This window comes from Chiloscyllium plagiosum, unplaced genomic scaffold, assembly GCF_037043375.1.
Source record: "Chiloscyllium plagiosum isolate Xiang-an unplaced genomic scaffold, Cpla_swu_hap1 HiC_scaffold_21, whole genome shotgun sequence".
Taxonomy (NCBI): Eukaryota; Metazoa; Chordata; class Chondrichthyes; order Orectolobiformes; family Hemiscylliidae; genus Chiloscyllium; species Chiloscyllium plagiosum.
The window spans coordinates 6273341-6292463 of record NW_028270159.1 but is presented as its reverse complement, the minus strand read 5'-3'; the positions used below and the strand labels follow the sequence as shown (position 1 = coordinate 6292463).

The following is a 19123-nucleotide window of genomic DNA, read 5'->3' as shown; positions in this document are numbered from 1 at the left end:
AAGGGTCACTTTTCTTTTGGCTAGCTAGATGTCTAATGGACACTGAAACTGATTGCCACTGTCAGCATTTCTATTTGCCCACCTCAAACTCCACAGGTCTGTTTCGGCAGGATGGTTAAGAATTCTCAACTCTTGAGTCAACCAATTATTATCGAACTCTGTGCTATCCCTGTCCTGGGAGTGTTTGATGGGGATGGTGTAGAGGGAGCTTTACTCTATAACCCTGTGCAGTCCCTACCCTGGGAGTGTTTCATGGGGATAGTGTTTGGGGGGGGCAGGGGGGGGGAGTGCTTTATGTTTGGTATAAAAGTGTCGGGAGAGCTTTGTTTAAAGAGTACATGGAGCTTTTCCTCTTTGTGTTTCATTGTAGTATTGTTGCACCCACTGGGGCTTTGTGCTTCTCCTTGGCTTACCTCACTCACTCGCCTGCCCCACCTCACCGCCACCATTTGAACAGTCTGGGCTCCCAAAACCAATCGTGCATTTCATGTCATGTCTGCTAAATAGGCACATGACTGAACTCTATTCCTTGCTGGGAGTAAAAGGAGAAAGGCTGAATTTGGCTAGTGATTTATCTACAAATTGTGGTAAAACCCAGTTTGTGATACAGCACCTCATTTCCCAGTTTGTGTCACCCCAGCGGTGTCTTCAGCCACTTAGCTTTTGGATGCTGCAATTTGTTCCCTCCTCACTTTCTGATGAAAAATGATCATTGAATCTTGACCAAGATTTTGGTCATCCAACCAAGCACCTAGTGTTGTGGCTTGTTGGTGAAGCCCGTTGTCTTGTTAAACCTCTCTGAAGTGCACTATGTTGAATGTTATTTAAATTCAAGTTATCATTGTTATCCAGTGCTTTTCTACTGGAGTTGGTGGGTGGGGACTGATGGTAAGAAGAATCTATTGTTCCCTTAACGTATTACTTAATTTGCTTGAATTTTTAAGAAAATATAATCTGCTTTATCTCGCTGTCTGAAATCCCCGTCAGTATTGTAACTTTAACAAAATCCGAGTTTCCTCCGCTGGAATGTAAACCTTTCTTTTTGTCCTTTGTCCTTGCCTCCAGAAACAGACAACGGAAGCTGGGGACCAAGATGCAGTGAAGTGAAGTTGGCTGCTTTTACTGGGGGTGGGACAGGACTATGGAGTGAGCCCTGGAAGGAAATGAAACAGAAACCAACAACACGAAGAAACGTTCTTTTTTAAAAAAAAAATAATTGTTATGTTTGCAGACAGTTGAGGCAAGCTGAGGCATACACTGGAAGCCTAGACACCCCCTCCCAACCCCCAAATCCCCCCCCCCCCCACCCCGTGACAGCAGTCAGTGTTGACACATCTTGCTGTTAGCTTTCTACTGCATGTTAGACTTGTGAACGCTGGACTGAACCGGTTTAAACAAAGTCCGTTCACATGGTGCCAGTGAAATGTGATATTATTGCATCTGATTCAGGAATTTGGTTTTCAGTTTAGTAAGAGGTGATAGGAAAGGCAAGGATCAATGGTAGTGGTGTGATATTTTGCAAAAAAAAAAAAGTGGCATTTCTACGCTACTGACTTTTAAACAAATGGTTAGATTGGAGGACAGAGATGTTTGTGAATTGTCAGTCAGGTATCTGACTTGCTAGGATCACATCTGTAGCAGCAAGAGCAAACTATAAGGGATCATGTTGCACTTTAGAAAAAATAAATTAGTTTTTTACATTAAAAAACACTAGTGATGCGAGTGGAAAAACTGGTTTTTATTCTTCTTGTCGGTTACAGTTACAACTAACAACTCGGCTGGTTTAAGAAATCTTTCTAATGAAACAGTTGTTTGATCTATTTGTTTCCGAAAAGAAATAGTTTATTTCATCTTCTGGATCAGTGAGGGTGAGCCATTTTGACATGAGGATTGCCAAACCCTTTTGCGTGTGTGTGCTCTCTCTATTGCTCTGTCAACTTCTTTTTCTGGCCGTTTTTGTTTGAACTTTGTCAAAAAAAACGGCCATTTGTACAAACTGCAAGTCAGGTGATGTGCATTTAGGAAATGGTCCCTTATCTCGAGTCTGGGTGGTTGTTTCGTAAGTCTAGCCAGGTCTTGTGGTAGCAGTGGAGTGTTGGAGACATGTGGGTTCTCTCTGATTCCTCAGTGCTTGATGTTAGATGATCTCACTTCTGCAATTGCCTGAATGGCTGCCTGTGGAAAGGTGGTGGAATTGTTAGAGGTGGGAAAGTTTATTTTGGGCTGGAGGTTGGATGTTTGTATTAGTTCTGAAGTCAGAGTTAAAAACACTGAACTAAAACAAGGTCTTTGGTTGTATATGATGTCCGTTCAGCAGGCTGTACTACCCTGGCATGGAAAGCAGTTGTTCTCCTACCACACAGATGTTGTTAGCTTTTGATCTGAATGCATGTGTGGCCACCTTGAAATAAATCAACCTGGCACCCCTCTTAGCTCCCTCTGTGCTTAGCTATATTCCCAGAATAACAAAGTGACTGACTGTCTTATGTTGTGATATTACAGGAATTAAATTTTTTCTGTGGGTTTAATAAAAGTTTCTGTATTCCATTTAGCCCCTGCGCAACAAAAGCATTGATCACATTGACCAGAATAGCGCGTGATACAAACATGAAACCTGCCTAGATACTCTTGACATTTAAATTGTGAGTTTACCACAAAGCATTATGCTAATCTTAATACCCAAGAGTGACTAATGTAATAATATGTCTGCTCTTGGGTTCTGTTGTGGGAGGCTTGTGTGTGAATGTGTAACATTCACTTGCTAATGCAGTGTGTTAAATTACAGAGAAGAGGAGCTTCTAGTTGTCTCAATGTCTTAATTTTAGTGAGACCTCGAGGGGGATGTCAGGTCCTGCTTTAGTTGTCAGTTTAGTGGAATATTACTGCAGGATACACACCAGGAATAGGATCTGTAAATTGGACCAAATGGCAAGGGCTGCAGTGGGGGAGCTGACCACATTTACAAGATGATTAGGGTTTAGATAGGGTCGACAGTGAGAATCTTTTTCCACGTATGGCGTCAGCTATTACAAGGGGGCATAGCTTTAAATTAAGGGGTGGTAGGTATAGGACAGATGTTAGGGGTAGGTTCTTTACTCAGCGAGTCGTGAGTTCGTGGAATGCCCTGCCAGTAGCAGTGGTGGACTCTCCCTCATTATGGGCATTTAAACGGGCATTGGATAGGCATATGGAGGACAGTGGGCTAGTGTAGGTTAGGTGGGCTTGGATCGGCGCAACATCGAGGGCCGAAGGGCCTGTACTGCGCTGTATTCTTCTATGTTCTATTCCTGTTCCCACCGTATTGTAACACAGTGCTGTGCTTCCCTGAGCCCTTTGCACGTTTGGATTGACTCCGGTTGTGAAGCCCCAGTATTATAGAGGATGCAAATTGTTTTGAGGTGGTTGTACTGAGCATGAGCATTCCGAGAGAATGTTGCAGTGACTGAAATTACAGGGAAATTACCTGATTGTCCTGCTCATTACAAGTGAATGTTCTTTTTTTTAAACCCAAGGCAGGTTATTGATGCTTTATTTGTTGTATTTGGACACAATCACAATTTTTAGTTTTTACATTCCATACATGACTATAAAATGACTCCTGATTTTTGATTTTAGATTTAATTACTTGTAACATTTCTTGTTTTAAATAAATATTTGGAATTGAAGGTGCCTGAAATTGTTTAAAACAGAAACCATGCTATATAACAGGGTGGTTTTGCTTGTGTGGATAGAGCATAGACTTCAGTTCTAGAAAGCTGTGTTTGTTTTTTCTTCAGTTGTATAGGCATAACAGTTGGATTTTGTATGCAAGCCCTTAGTTTTGTGCACTGTTTCATTGGTTGCCAGTGAAGGTGGTGAGCTTAAACTTGCCAAAATTATCACACCACAAGCTAAAGTTTTAGTTTTAAATTTCAAAACAGTTTGAGGTTTTGTTTAGGATTAACAAAGCTCTTCAGATTGGAGAAATGTCTTCCCCTATCTACATGCAGTATTGGCTTCCCGGTTTACTTTACTTTATTGTTTATATATATTGGTGCTTCTCTGCTTGCTAACCAATAAGCTCAAGTACATTAATTTCACACTAAGATCAGAGGAATAAATCTAAACCTAATGTCTAATAGTTTTATTTCATGTGGAAGGTGGGGGAATGATGTTTCTGTACGTAAAACCCCAATGAATCATATGATTGCCTGGTTGTGATGCGACAAACTGGCTTTGTGCTGCAATCATGGACTCAAAACATGGATCTGTGTCTGATGTGAATGCCTGGATGCAGCCTGAGATTGTTGGTCCTGCACAGAGGGTACAGGGAGAGTCCTGGGTCCAGTGCTGAGTTGGTCACTGGGAAATAGGACAATGATTTCTACAGTTCTTGAATTGAGAGTGGGAGGCAGAGATAAGATTTATCAAGGTGCCATTCCTTGGTCAGTGACTGCTTTAGAAAAGAGCATGTGAATGTTGGTTGAGGATTGGGTCCAGCTGTGATGCTCCCAAAGCTGAAAAGCCTGATGGCAATTGGTCTTCAGAGTATGGAGCTGTATCTGTGTAATTGTTCAGAGTATGGCACTGGGCAGCGGTGAAGCTGTGTCTGTAATTGTTCAGGGTTAAGCCCATGACTGGATGTTGGAATGGGGAAATAAGAATGTTTAGTTGTGGAAACTGCCACTCAGTGGAAATGTGTTTTTATGCAATACACATTTTTCAATTTAATTTGTAGTGACATTAAGAGTCAGACTCTCCTGAAATCTGTCACTAGTGCTCCTGCTCTTACATCCAGCATGTATTAATTCAGTATGGCAATATGCTGTTAATATTGATTGCATGTAACTCAAAATCCAATTGAGTGTTGACACATTGGGGAAAATATACCTGTTCTCTTTAGCTTCACCCTCTTGACTGACAGTTGCTTTTCAGCGTTATGTGATGAACGTGGTGTCTGATCATATTCCTGTGTGTAGTTAGTACGTTGAAAGTTTAAGTACTAGTCGAGTGTCTGTGGACCCTGCATTGCTTCTGGTGGTTTCTTTTTACAGTTAGTGTCCTGATCCTTTTCCTTTTGTGAGTTTGTAGCAGTAATTATTTTGTATTTGGAAATAATAGGACTGGAATCATGTCTGTCACCAAAATAATAAGTGCAGCCAAAGTATGGCAATCCAAATAGTTTGAAATGTATCCACAATCATGTAGATGTTGGCTGACCTACAGTACAGGGTGGTAATCAGTGCTTTACAGAAAATAACCACTAGTGTCTGATGCTACTAACTGGGTGCTGAGTGCTGTTTTCTGTACATCACTGGTCCTCGTTAACAGGAAGTTTATCTATAAATTGGGTTTGCAAGCTCGCTCAGCTTTATTGCAAAAAAGATACGATTGTAGGGAAATACTGGAATGAGAACAGAAAATGCTGGTAATTCCAGTATGTCTGTCAGCATCTGACAGAGTAGCAACAGGCTGGTCTTGCAGCTTGGTGCATATTCTGCCTTTTCTCCTTTCAGATTTCTAGCAGTTTCAGTATAGAAATTGTATCTTGTCAATATTTATTGAAGTGAGACAATACTGAAACCTTTAGATTGCTGCTTTTTTTTTTAAACCTTGCAACCCTTGCTGCTGGTTAGTGGCACAGTGCTGTCCCACCCTAGACAGACTGGCTCCACGTCCCGTGGAATATTCCCGCTGTTCATAGGTGTAGGATCAGTATTAAAACTGTGTTTCTCCACAGCCCAATCAAAGTGCAGCTTTTTTTTTGTTTCCATGAAACCATTTAATTTTAAATGCAGGCAAATTATTTCATGTTTGGGAGTTCAACTCAGAGCAAATAATATCCAGGACACTATTGGGTAGGTTTTACGAATTATGTATTGTGGGGATTAATCCCACTAGCTCACTGAGCAGTACTTCAGGAGCACAAATGGGGAAGTGGAAAGGAAGAGGATGATGGGGCCCCATCAAATTTTTCTTTTTAAAAAGATTTGTAAAATCTATCCTGGTCTGATGTGACTTTTTTTTAAAGCTGTGATCATTCGAGATTGGTTGACTAATCAACTCTTCTCACTGCATAGTGAGGAATGTGTCTGCTATCTGTAAATGTTCCTTTTTTTTGTCTCAACTTCAACAACGTAGATCTAAAAGTAATTGCTATTCAGGTACACAATGAAGGGCTATTCTGAAAAGTGCTTCCTCTAGATGTAGCACGGTTTTGTAGACTGGCTTCTTGTATTCTGTTAGTGTGGTGTTCACTATGTGATTGCCTTATATGGTGCACAGTATCTTTTAATGCTGTTTCTTGCTATTTGTAAACTTTCTTTGAACTCTGGTGTTGTGGGAGATGGAGTTTGGAAAAGAGGCCGTGGGTCGATGACTGACTGTTTCATCTCTCTGTTTCGTGTCCAAGACTACTTTGTTTCTGCTGTTTGACTGCTTCATCCCAGGATCTGTACACATTCAAACTGTTTATATTTACTTTAGAACCCAGTTGGAAACCGATCAGCTGATACTTGGAGCTTGGGAAAGTAGTTTCTCACTTTAGTGGGGTGCTGAGCTCTTTGTGCTGCCAACACTGTGATCTTGTCTTGAATGGGTATTTCTTTAAGGCATCTGCCATGACTCAGATGGTAGCATTCTTGCCACTTGAGTCAGAAAGCCATGGGTTGAAGTCTCACCGCAGAAACGTGAATGCAGACTCTTAGTCGACTCTCTGGGCAATATAGAGGGGATGTCTTTCAGATGAGACGTTAAACCGAGTTCCACTTTTCATTCTGAAGTAATTTGTTGGCTGTGAAGAGTAAAGGTGTCCTAATGTTGTGATATAAAAATGCCTTTCATTTTAATTTTTGTATGTTTGTTTCAATGTCTGATGTTAAAAGATTATTCAGTTGTGAAGGGTGGTCGAATCTAAAGTGAACCACTCACCGTATGGTACATATATTTTCCAACCTTCTACGATAATGAGATTATCCTGGCTGAATACCACAGCCACGAGGTGCCTATCTGTGCTAAGTTGCCAGAGCAGTTTTCACACTCTCTGTAATAAGCAGATAAGTACTGACCATTTCTGTGAGAACAGTTGGCTGTTTATTTGTCCAAACTCTACCTGTGCCATGTAATTTTAAGCCTTGGTGCCTGTTTTCTATTGCATACTTCAGACTGACTTTTAAATGTGTGAATTTTGCAACCAGTAGATATCAATGGTTTAGTCGCACATAATTCGCATCCCAGTTGTGGCAAAACCAATTAATATTCCATCTCCATAGTGTGCAAGTGTTTCTAAATGAGTGGCCTCTCTGCTGTGAATACATTGGAGAGTGAGAGTCCTACCTGCATGCCTATGTTTGGGGTCTGGTGTCCTATATTTGCACACGGGTCTTAGATAAACTGGTCCAGGGGAGCAGTTTGGTTTTACAGCAAGTCACTGGAGTCTGTGTGTAATCTACATCGAATGAAATAGTTCATCTTTTAAGCAGAGGAGAATAGCTCTGCACGACAAGGTGTTATGCAGAATCAATACAGTTTGATCTTCAAATTACAGACACCAGTCATTCTTGAATCTTCCTGTAGCTTTGAGCTGCTGCAGTATATATCCCACGCCCTTCCTCTGAGAGAGGCTGATGTTTGTTTTGGCCAACGGTTAGTGCATGATTTTGGCCTAAACTGTTGTGGAAAATGAATTGAGGAGATGGGCACTAAGCTTTTGCCCACCTGGTTTGTTCTACTGGCTGAAGGAGTAGGACAGACTGACGTGATGCTACATTTGTGCAACTGTCAAAGGACCTCTAATCAGTGCCAACAGTGCTCTAGTTAAAGGGAACTGGGTGAATTAGTTACTCAGAATCTTACAGCATATAAATGCATTCTGCCCTTTACTATTTTTTATTTGTGGTGTCACTGGCTAGGCTAACAGTTATTGCCCAGAGGGCAGATTGGAATCAATCACATATAGGCCAAACCAGGTCAGGATAGCAGATTTCCTCCGCTGAAGGACTTTAGTTATAAAAATATAACTGGTTTGCTACTTACATACTCACACTTTGTCCACCTTTTCATTCAAGAATTTTATTGAATTTAGATTTCACCATTTGCTGTAGTGGGATTCAAACCATGTGCCTAGAACCTGGATTTGTCCTTTGGTGACTACCCCCAATTTTAAACATCAGTTCTTAACTTCTCTCTCTCATTCTGACATCTTTCCTAATGATAGACCTTCATCCTTGCTACAATTCTAATAGACTTTCACACCACCTCCAAACGACCCAGTTCAACTGATTCAGCTACAATCAAGCACAGAGTCTGTGCTCTTTGTCTCTCTGACTTCTCATATGTAAATCAGCTCTAAGCACCAACAATGAGAAGGTTGACTTGTTTGGGAAATGAAGGTGTCACATTGAACCATTTAGATTAAGGCACACTTGGTCAGAATGAAAGAGATTTTGCTATGTTTCCTGAAGACATTGTTATCTCATTAGGAAGTGCTTGAGCAGCTAAGTGCTGATAAACTATCTTCCCATTCCCAAGACGTAATATGCCTCATCACAAAAACCATTTGAACGCTAGAGACGTGAGCTCGGTCTTCAAAACTACACTTAAGAACTTTGATCACTAAGATGGTTCATGCTCCGAAACAGATTCTTAAAATTTTTTTATGTAGAACAATTTGCTTCAAACTTTCTCAGTAGGGAGGAAGTGGGCCAACTGTACAATCCCTCTGAACCCTGGGCTTAACAGTAAGCTGTTGTCTAGTTGAGAATTTGGTGGTTTTAAACTGTGTAAAGCTGGCTGAATACATCTCTGTAAGGAATTAACAAAGGAAATGTGCATCAATGTTCTAATTGTATTTTACTGGAAATATAATGCTTGCCTACCATACAGTTTCCCTTGCTGTGGTCTCTGCATTCTTCTGTGATCACAGGGCGATGGGCAAAATGTGAAGTGACCCACGCGTGAACATCCAAACTAGTATTGGGCTCAGACTTCTTGTCCTCGTCCCTATATCTCGGGTTTGTTTCCTGTCTTTCTCCTGTGAGTTGGGCCTAATCATAATCCCTTCATTTAAGAAAAAGTCACATTGCAGTGTGTAGGAGTGTGCCACATTTCCTTGTTACAACGATTCAGAATGATACTGGCTGTAAATGCTTTGGAACATCTTGAATTTCTGAAAGATTCTATATAAATACAACCTTTATCCAGAAAAGTGCAATGAAGAGAGGGCTGGAAATCAGAGTTCTTAAAGTAATTGGGTAAATAAATGTCTCAAACCTCTTTCTGCACCTGCTAGAAGATGAAAACAGTAGTGGTTTGTCAAATCCTTTGTGACTGTTGCTCCAAATTTATACGCGTGCCACAGCGATGTGAGGTATGGAAGCAGCACCAGTACAGGTCTTTGTAGTTCCCACCATAATGTGGCATGAAACTTACTGATTGGTGTTACTTCACAGTAGTGAGAGATTAATTAATGTACCACCAATTCACTGCAGCAAAAGTAAGCAAGTTGTATATGTAAAGTTTTTATTGTAGTCATATTCACAAAAATTATACAGTGTGTAAATATTTACATTCATAATTATCCATACCAGGTTGGCAAATTAAAACACTATTATAAATGGACCAGCTGCAATGATCAGTCCCAGGCACAAGTCTGAAATAATTCCTCTCCAGTCTAAAATTATTTTGTCATAAAGATTATCACAAAGGTCCTTTTGAGAACTCTGCATATTTCAGTCAATCACTGGGAAGTGGGGGGCATTCTTTTAAACGACTTCAGAAAAAGGTGGGGTAACGGTTGCTGTTATTGTGGGAATGAGTAAACTGACACTTCTGTAAACATTGCTGAAGAAATTTTAAGACCGTTATCCCACGTGTTAAAATTTAACAGCACGGTTCCTAGACTATACATTTAGCAAATGCCTAATGTAAGGTTCCACAATTTATACAAATCTTTTGTTTAGGCACACAGTCCAGTTCCCTCTACACTGCCTCATATTAATATGCAAGTTTCTATCCCACAAACATCATTCCAGCACCGATTCAGAACAATTTACACTGTTTGCTTCAATATATGTATTAGTCCTCATCTGGAAATGCACCTTATCTTAATGTGTAATTTTAACAAACCTTGCACATATCAGAATTGTTTTCAAATGTGTTGAGGTGATATTATTATTCATGGGGTGTAGAGGAGTTCGAGGATTTTGACCCAGCAACTGAAGGAACAGTGATTTTAAATCAGGGTGGCGTGCGGAAGGTGATCAATCTAATGGATTCCACTCTTCCCTACAGCTCTGCAAATATTTCATTTTTCAAGTGTATATTTCCAGCAACCTCTAGGGAAAGCCACACAGCAGCTGCTATAACCACAATAATTTCACACCATTTCGAAAGGACCCATGTAGTTCCTGTTTGACTGCATACTTGCACCAGTAATGGTTCACAGCTCTCTGTTTGCAGAGTACAAGTATTCACATCCTGCCTAGGTTCGTAACAGCTGAGTGCGACTTATAGATCTATTTAAGTTTCTTGGCTGACAGGCCAGCTGTTACTCTTAACGGTGGTGAAGGTTTGGGGGTAAATTCTGTACAAAATAAAAACCTTGCTCAATACGGAGCAATTGATTCCATTTAAAATATGTGTTCAATGATGACTCTTAATTTACTGGCGCATTTATACCATTCAGCTCTGAACGTTTAGTCTGTTAAAACTAATTTTTAGCTAAAAGTGGAAAGCTTTTTGGCTTCTCTTTGCAGAACCAACATAATGACACATGGCCTCCCTGAATACAGGTTCTAAAGAGCTATTACAGTATTTTGAATAATTTGCTCTCCTTTCTCCATTATAGAATTTTTAAAAATCAGGCTGTTGGGTGTCCCAGCTCTCCAATTACTTTAAATAACGTAGGCAAGTTGATGCTTGAAGATTGGAAAAACAGCAAGAAGATTATGCAGATCTCTGCACCTTGTTAAAATGTAAAGAGTGGGTTACAGTGTAGTAACCAATCCCAAAGTCTGGAAGGGAGAGTGCGAGAGATTAATAAAAAAATCAGCTAAACTTTGATTATCATTATCCAGTAACTCATGGTGTTCAACTGATCAGCTCAAGAGTGGGTTTGACTCCTGTTAAAGATGGGTGCGAGGCCTCCTCTGGATAAAGCTCAGACACTATGGTTACCTGGTATGTTCTTTGGGATAGAGGAAGCAAGTCCCCTCCATATAACTGAATCATTCACCATTTGAACAAACGCTTTTTCCAAAATGTATAATGTTTGTTAAGTGTCTCTAAAATACATAAACGGTAACGTCCTGTGGACAATATGTTCACACTGACATTTGGCAATCCTTTCCCCTCTCACACACAGGTGCTGGGATTAGTCAACTGAGTGCAACAATTCTTTGGTTGTTAACTCCAATCTGTCCTGCTCCATTACCTGGCTGTTTCAGAGCTTTGAGTTGGGTGTCTGTATAAGCAGCTCCCTCATGTCGATCAAGGCCTGTTCCAGGAAATGAGCCAGTTTTGCTGCGTTGGTCTCTGCACAGCTGTTGAAAGCAGACACAGCGAAGTTGATGTGGTCTTCCATGGGGTTGTAACACACACCATAGCCATCTGGTACAACAGGCCCGAAGCACATGAGACAGTCTATTTTAGCAGGTACCTAGGCAAACAGGAAAGATCTGTGTTACAACCTTACTCTTCTATTTGCCCCTCTTCAAAGCCAAGATAGTTGGCACAGACCATTGGGAGCTCTAGGAACTTTCACCTCTCACACTTCTCCAGTGCATTCCACCTGCAAATTTCTTCCCCCCCCCCCCCCCCAAATTCCCAAATCCTTTCCAGTTTCTGCAACATAGCTAGGGTTAAAGACCAAAACTAGACATTTACCATCTTCCCCCACCTGCAGTTCTGTGTACTCCATATGGCCGAATGCAGAAGACCAGTTTCAGACCCTGAGTACCAGTGGGTGCTCCATATTTGCCAACACTCATGTCTGTAGCTCACGCTTATGTTTGTGAACAGTTTTTTTAAACCTTTATGGTCCACCAACACTGACTTGAAACATTTTGTGGTCCAGACCCCTCAGTAGTGTTGACTCTTCTTCAATTTGAAAATCCTTGTCTTCATTGTTAATTGCCTTGGTCTTATTCTGCCTAACTGCATATCAAAATTACCTTTATGACTCATCATCACCAACTCGAGGCAATTGCAGTGGGGATATACTAGCCTCACTTGTGAAACCCACATCATGTGAATTAATAACAAATACATGATGTGGGGGCAAGAAAAATGGCTATCACTCTCATTAGAGTTGGTAATAGGTCAGAGCGAAATATTCTGTCACCTCTAAGTCATGTGTTTGTGAGCATTCATGTCCCACTTTTGATTTGAAACTGCAAACTGATAGAAGCATTGGAACATGAGTAAGCCATTCAGCCCGTTTATCCACTGCACCCATCGCTGTGATCCTGACTGATCATCCAGCTCTGTCCCCTTTGATTCCTTTAGCCCCAAGAATAAATAACTTCTTGAAAATATTCAACAATTTGGCCTCAACTGCTTTGTGTAGCAGAGAATTTTACAGGTTGACCACTCTGGGTGAAGACATTTCTCCTTATCCCAGTGCCACATGGTTTACTCCATATCCTTAGTTTGTGATCCCTGGTTATTGGGAATATCCAGCACTTACCCTGTTTGAATTCTATAGCTGTTTAAAAGACTTCCCACCCCAGTGAATATAGTCCTAATCCATCCAGTCTCTCTTCATACATCAGTCTGGAAGACCTTTGTTGAATTCCCTCTATAGTGGGAACGATCTTCCTCGGATAAGGAGAACAAAATTGCATATAATACTTCAGTTGTGGAATTACCAAGTCTTGGTATAATTGAGTACTAGACAGGGGATGTCCTCATGCAAACCCTCTTGCTATGAAGGCCAACATACCATTTGCCCTCTCCACCACCTGCCATTGCTGCTGCTCCTGGGCACCACGATGGAGTGCTGCACTGTCAGGGGACATCTTTCACTGAATTACAGAATGTTTCAGTTGAGAGATTAAGGGGATGTCATACCTGCTCCCTTGTGTAGGCCCAAAGGATTCCAGGGCCCTACTGACTAACAAAGTTCTTTGTAGAGTCCTGGGAATAACATTGATTCCTTAAACAGCATAATTAAAATGGATTATTATCACATCACAGTTTGTGGGATCTTCCTGTGTGCAAACATCTCCACCCCTCCATTGCCCCCTTCCCTCCATTAGGAATTACATTTTAATTCAAAAGTCCGTCACTGGCTGTAAAGCACCTTGGGATGTCTTCTGCAAGGCACTATATAAATGTAGTCGTTTTCATTTCCCATTGAGCTGATAGAAAGTCAGTGTGAAAATTCAAACTCAAGCGAGTGAGGGGAAGATCACTTTTCAATTCTCCGGCAGTGACTGGGCATGGCTGTGATTAACGACTCATCAGCTCGAAAAAGTAACCTCTGAGGGCCCTCGGTTGACTGGACGATGAGGGAACGGAGTGTCTCACCTGACTGGTCGATAGATTGAAATGAAAGGCAACAGCGTACGAAGTATCCATGAAGATCTCCGGGATTCGAACCAGATCTTCGATAGCCTGAAGTTTAAGACCCAGCAGGTGGCGATCGATAGCTTGGCCTCTGATTGCCTGAAGGTAAAATTCGATCAGCACAGTGTCACCTTGTAGCCCTCTATACCACCATAGCCAAATCTGAACCCCACCAATCCCATCATTAACCCCTGCCCCAAACATAATTAATCACTAGTTTCCTGTACCACAGCGAGTAGCAAGTCACAATGGTCATTTTAAACACACTGTATATTTTTAGAAAGATTTATTGATAGGATGTGGGTATGGCTGGCTGGGTCAGTCGTTACTGCCCATCCCTAATTGCTTTCAAGGAGAAGAAATGCTGGCTCAGCTAGCAGCACCCACAACCAGAGAATGAATACAGAGAGACAAAGATGCAATGAGCAGTATCCCAGACCAATAACCGCCCCCCTTACCATGTCCGTGTAGGCTCTGTGCACCTGAACAGCTTTCTTCAGCAATGCCACCTTCTCCTGGCTCTAAACACAAAACCAAAATAAAACTACTTACAGTTAGAAGTGAGTGTGTGAACTAAGCTTGACTTCACAAACCCTAAAGTCAAGGGAATAGGCAATCGGCAGCCAGAGAGCAGGAACAACTTCATATTGGAAGTGGCAGTTCCTGACTGACCTCTGCTGCTACAACACCTTGTACATTTGTAGCAACTTAACATAATCTGGGTGCATCAGGGCTGTGGAAGCAAAAGAGACAGCAAGATCACAGTAAAACAACTTTGGGTGACTGATAGAAAGAGGCTAAATTATGAGAAAAAGCACCTATTAAATCTGTATCCACTACAGTGTGCTCCAGACTGAAAATACCATCATTGCCCTATGGTGTTTCATTTCCATTTCAAATTGGCGTTTCTTTTTGGTACCTGATCTTTCAGATGTTTTATCCCCAGCTGAACCTTACCAGATCACGTCATGACATCCTCATTGTGATCCGGCCGCGTTTCCAAGTTAACACAAAGTTATCCCCCAGAAGAGATTTCCTTTAGGTGGAGCAGATGAAGGTGATATTTTGGAGATTTGTGTACCTGGAGCTGTGGATTATTCATGGCCCTGACAAAGACGGATGATTCAACAGTCGCTGAGCGGATTGTGTCAGTTCGCCCGAGGTGAAACATTCGCAGGGACGCACTTTCATAAGTCGCACATGGCTCCCCGTAAATCCTGACGGGAAAAACAAGCACAGCAAGATGGTGAAGGAGGGTGGAGTCTTGTTGGTAAGGGGAGACTGGGGAGTGGGGCTGAAATGGACAGTCACTGGGGACTCAGCAGACTGTTTGAGAAGCATTTGCAGTAATGGTACCTTCGCTTGTATAACTCGGTGTAGTTCCCCCTCCTGAAAGTGAGGGCTTGTTGGGGACATGGCTCTCACTGTGCTCTGATTCCTGAAGGTTAACGCAGGGCCTTATATCTTTGAACACTTGGTCAAACAGTAACACAGCTGGACTGGGTCTGTTTTAGACGCATCCATGAAGATGGATCAATAACTGCATTCCTTCTGGATCAACCACCAGAATGGCAGAAGCAAATCCAATGGGTTTTTGAAACTTGCTTCATGGGATGTGGGCGTCACTGACTAAGCCAGTGCTTGTTCTCCATCCCTAACTGCCCCTGGAACTGAGTGTTTCACTTGGCCACTTCAGGGGGTAAATTGAGTTACCCACAATGCTGTGGGTCTGGAGTCACATGCATGGCCAGAGCAAGTGTTTCCTTCCCTGGGCATGGAGATGTACAGCATGGAAACACACCCAGTGGTCCAACACGTCCATGCCGACCAGATATCCGAGGTAAATCTGGACCTACTTGCCAGCACTGGGCCCATATCCCACTAAATCCTACACTATTCATATACCCATCCAGGGGCCATTTAACTGTTGTAATTGTACCAGCCTCTACTACTTCCTCTGGCAGCTCATTCCATGCCATCCACTAGACTACCCATGAGCAGGGGGCAGTGATAAGCGGGTCGGTATTTAGCAGGGAGCGGTGATAAGCAGATCGGTATTTAGCAGGAAGCTGTGATCAGCGGGTCGGTATCTCGCAGGGAGCTGTGATCAGTGGATCGGTATTTACCAGGGAGCGGTGATAAGCGGGTCGGTATTTAGTAGGGAGCGGTGATAAGCGGGTTGGTATATAGCAGGGAGCGGTGATAAGCGGATCGGTATTTAGCAGGGAGCTGTGATAAGCGGATCGGTATATAGCAGGGAGCGGTGATCAGCAGATCGGTATATAGCAGGGAGCGGTGATAAGCGGGTCGGTATTTAGCAGGGAGCTGTGATAAGCGGATCGGTATATAGCAGGGAGCGGTGATAAGCGGGTCGGTATTTAGCAGGGAGCTGTGATCAGCGGGTCGGTATATAGCAGGGAGCGGTGATAAGCAGGTCGGTATTTAGCAGGGAGCTGTGATCAGCAGATCGGTATATAGCAGGGAGCGGTGATAAGCGGATCGGTATTTAGCAGGGAGCGGTGATAAGCGGGTCGGTATATAGCAGGGAGCGGTGATAAGCGGGTCGGTATTTAGCAGGGAGCGGTGATAAGTGGATCGGTATATAGCTGGGAGCGGTGATAAGCGGGTCGGTATTTAGCAGGGAGCTGTGATCAGCAGATCGGTATTTAGCAGGGAGCGGTGATAAGCGGATCGGTATATAGCAGGGAGCTGTGATAAGCGGGTCGGTATATAGCAGGGAGCGGTGATAAGTGGATCGGTATTTAACAGGGAGCTGTGATCAGCGGATCGGTACTTAGCAGGGAGCTGTGATCAGCAGATCGGTATTTAGCAGGGAGCGGTGATAAGCGGATCGGTATATAGCTGGGAGCGGTGATAAGCGGGTCGGTATTTAGCAGGGAGCTGTGATCAGCAGATCGGTATTTAGCAGGGAGCGGTGATAAGCGGATCGGTATATAGCAGGGAGCTGTGATAAGCGGATCGGTATTTAGCAGGGAGCGGTGATAAGCGGGTCGGTATTTAGCAGGGAGCGGTGATAAGCGGGTCGGTATTTAGCAGGGAGCGGTGATAAGCGGATCGGTATATAGCAGGGAGCTGTGATAAGCGGATCGGTATTTAGCAGGGAGCGGTGATAAGCGGGTCGGTATTTAGCAGGGAGCGGTGATAAGCGGGTCGGTATTTAGCAGGGAGCTGTGATAAGCGGATCGGTATATAGCAGGGAGCTGTGATCAGCGGATCGGTATTTAGCAGGGAGCGGTGATAAGCGGATCGGTATATAGCAGGGAGCGGTGATAAGCGGGTCGGTATATAGCGGGGAGCTGTGATAAGCGGGTCGGTATATAGCAGGGAGCGGTGATAAGCGGGTCGGTATTTAGCAGGGAGCTGTGATCAGCAGATCGGTATATAGCAGGGAGCGGTGATAAGCGGGTCGGTATTTAGCAGGGAGCTGTGATAAGCGGATCGGTATATAGCAGGGAGCGGTGATAAGCGCGTCGGTATTTAGCAGGGAGCTGTGATCAGCGGGTCGGTATCTCGCAGAGAGCTGTGATAAGCGGGTCGGTATTTAGCAGGGAGCTGTGATAAGCGGATCGGTATATAGCAGGGAGCGGTGATAAGCGGTTCGGTATTTAGCAGGGAGCTGTGATCAGCGGGTCGGTATCTCGCAGAGAGCTGTGATAAGCGGGTCGGTATTTAGCAGAGAGCTGTGATCAGCAGATCGGTATCTCGCAGAGAGCTGTGATAAGCGGATCGGTATTTAGCAGGGAGCTGTGATCAGCAGATCGGTATATAGCATGGAAGTGGTGATAAGCGGGTCGGTATATAGCTGGGAGCGGTGATAAGCGGGTCGGTATTTAGCAGGGAGCTGTGATCAGCAGATCGGTATTTAGCAGGGAGCGGTGATAAGCGGATCGGTATATAGCAGGGAGCTGTGATAAGCGAATCGGTATTTAGCAGGGAGCGGTGATAAGCGGGTCGGTATTTAGCAGGGAGCGGTGATAAGCGGGTCGGTATTTAGCAGGGAGCTGTGATAAGCGGATCGGTATATAGCAGGGAGCTGTGATCAGCGGATCGGTATTTAGCAGGGAGCGGTGATAAGCGGATCGGTATATAGCAGGGAGCTGTGATAAGCGGATCGGTATTTAGCAGGGAGCGGTGATAAGCGGGTCGGTATATAGCGGGGAGCTGTGATAAGCGGGTCGGTATATAGCAGGGAGCGGTGATAAGCGGGTCGGTATTTAGCAGGGAGCTGTGATCAGCAGATCGGTATATAGCAGGGAGCGGTGATAAGCGGGTCGGTATTTAGCAGGGAGCTGTGATAAGCGGATCGGTATATAGCAGGGAGCGGTGATAAGCGGGTCGGTATTTAGCACGGAGCTGTGATCAGCGGGTTGGTATCTCGCAGAGAGCTGTGATAAGCAGATCGGTATATAGCTGGGAGCTGTGATAAGCGGTTCGGTATTTAGCAGGGAGCTGTGATCAGCGGGTCGGTATCTCGCAGAGAGCTGTGATAAGCGGGTCGGTATTTAGCAGAGAGCTGTGATCAGCAGATCGGTATCTCGCAGAGAGCTGTGATAAGCGGATCGGTATTTAGCAGGGAGCTGTGATCAGCAGATCGGTATATAGCATGGAAGTGGTGATAAGCGGGTCGGTATTTAGCAGGGAGCTGTGATAAGCGGATCGGTATATAGCAGGGAGCGGTGATAAGCGGGTCGGTATTTAGCACGGAGCTGTGATCAGCGGGTTGGTATCTCGCAGAGAGCTGTGATAAGCAGATCGGTATATAGCTGGGAGCTGTGATCAGCGGATCGATATATAGCTGGGAGCTGTGATAAGCGGATCGGTATTTAGCAGGGAGCTGTGATAAGCGGATCGGTATATAGCAGGGAGCGGTAATAAGCGGATCGGTATTTAGCAGGGAGCTTTGATCAGCGGGTCGGTATAGAGCAGGGAGCGGTGATAAGCGGGTCGGTATTTAGCAGGGAGCTGTGATCAGCGGGTCGGTATCTCGCAGAGAGCTGTGATAAGCGGATCGGTATATAGCAGGGAGCTGTGATAAGCGGGTCGGTATATAGCAGGGAGCGGTGATAAGCAGGTCGGTATTTAGCAGGGAGCTGTGATAAGCGGATCGGTATATAGCAGGGAGCGGTGATAAGCGGGTCGGTATTTAGCAGGGAGCTGTGATCAGCGGGTCGGTATCTCGCAGAGAGCTGTGATAAGCAGATCGGTATTTAGCAGGGAGCGGTGATAAGCAGATCGGTATATAGCTGGGAGCTGTGATAAGCAGATCGGTATATAGCAGGGAGCGGTGATAAGCGGGTCGGTATTTAGCAGGGAGCGGTGATAAGCGGGTCGGTATTTAGCAGGGAGCGGTGATAAGCGGATCGGTATATAGCTGGGAGCTGTGATCAGCGGATCGGTATTTAGCAGGGAGCGGTAATAAGCGGATCGGTATTTAGCAGGGAGCTGTGATAAGCGGATCGGTATATAGCAGGGAGCTGTGATAAGCGGATCGGTATATAGCAGGGAGCGGTAATAAGCGGATCGGTATTTAGCAGGGAGCTGTGATAAGCGGGTCGGT

The 19123-nt window shown here is 43.9% G+C and overlaps 2 protein-coding genes across 3 annotated transcripts in view; one reads left to right on the top strand and one right to left on the bottom strand.

Moving 5' to 3' along the window:
• The window catches only part of dolpp1 (dolichyldiphosphatase 1), a 44928-nt gene extending 36064 nt beyond the window's left edge, over window positions 1-8864 (top strand). Inside the window, exon 8 of the mRNA XM_043720625.2 lies at window positions 1066-8864. Coding sequence (XP_043576560.1) covers window positions 1066-1102 — 37 coding nt within the window. The 3' untranslated portion in view covers window positions 1103-8864. The remainder of the gene's footprint in view (window positions 1-1065) is intronic.
• A 613-nt stretch (window positions 8865-9477) lies between these two features.
• crata (carnitine O-acetyltransferase a) overlaps window positions 9478-19123 on the bottom strand; it is a 55930-nt gene continuing 46284 nt past the window's right edge. For both annotated transcript variants that reach the window (XM_043720626.2, XM_043720627.2), the window contains 4 exons: window positions 14627-14762; window positions 14004-14066; window positions 13507-13644; window positions 9478-11635 (listed from right to left, as the gene is read on the bottom strand). In XM_043720626.2, the coding sequence (XP_043576561.2) occupies window positions 11420-11635; window positions 13507-13644; window positions 14004-14066; window positions 14627-14762 (553 nt within the window). In that variant the 3' untranslated portion in view covers window positions 9478-11419. The remainder of the gene's footprint in view (window positions 11636-13506; window positions 13645-14003; window positions 14067-14626; window positions 14763-19123) is intronic.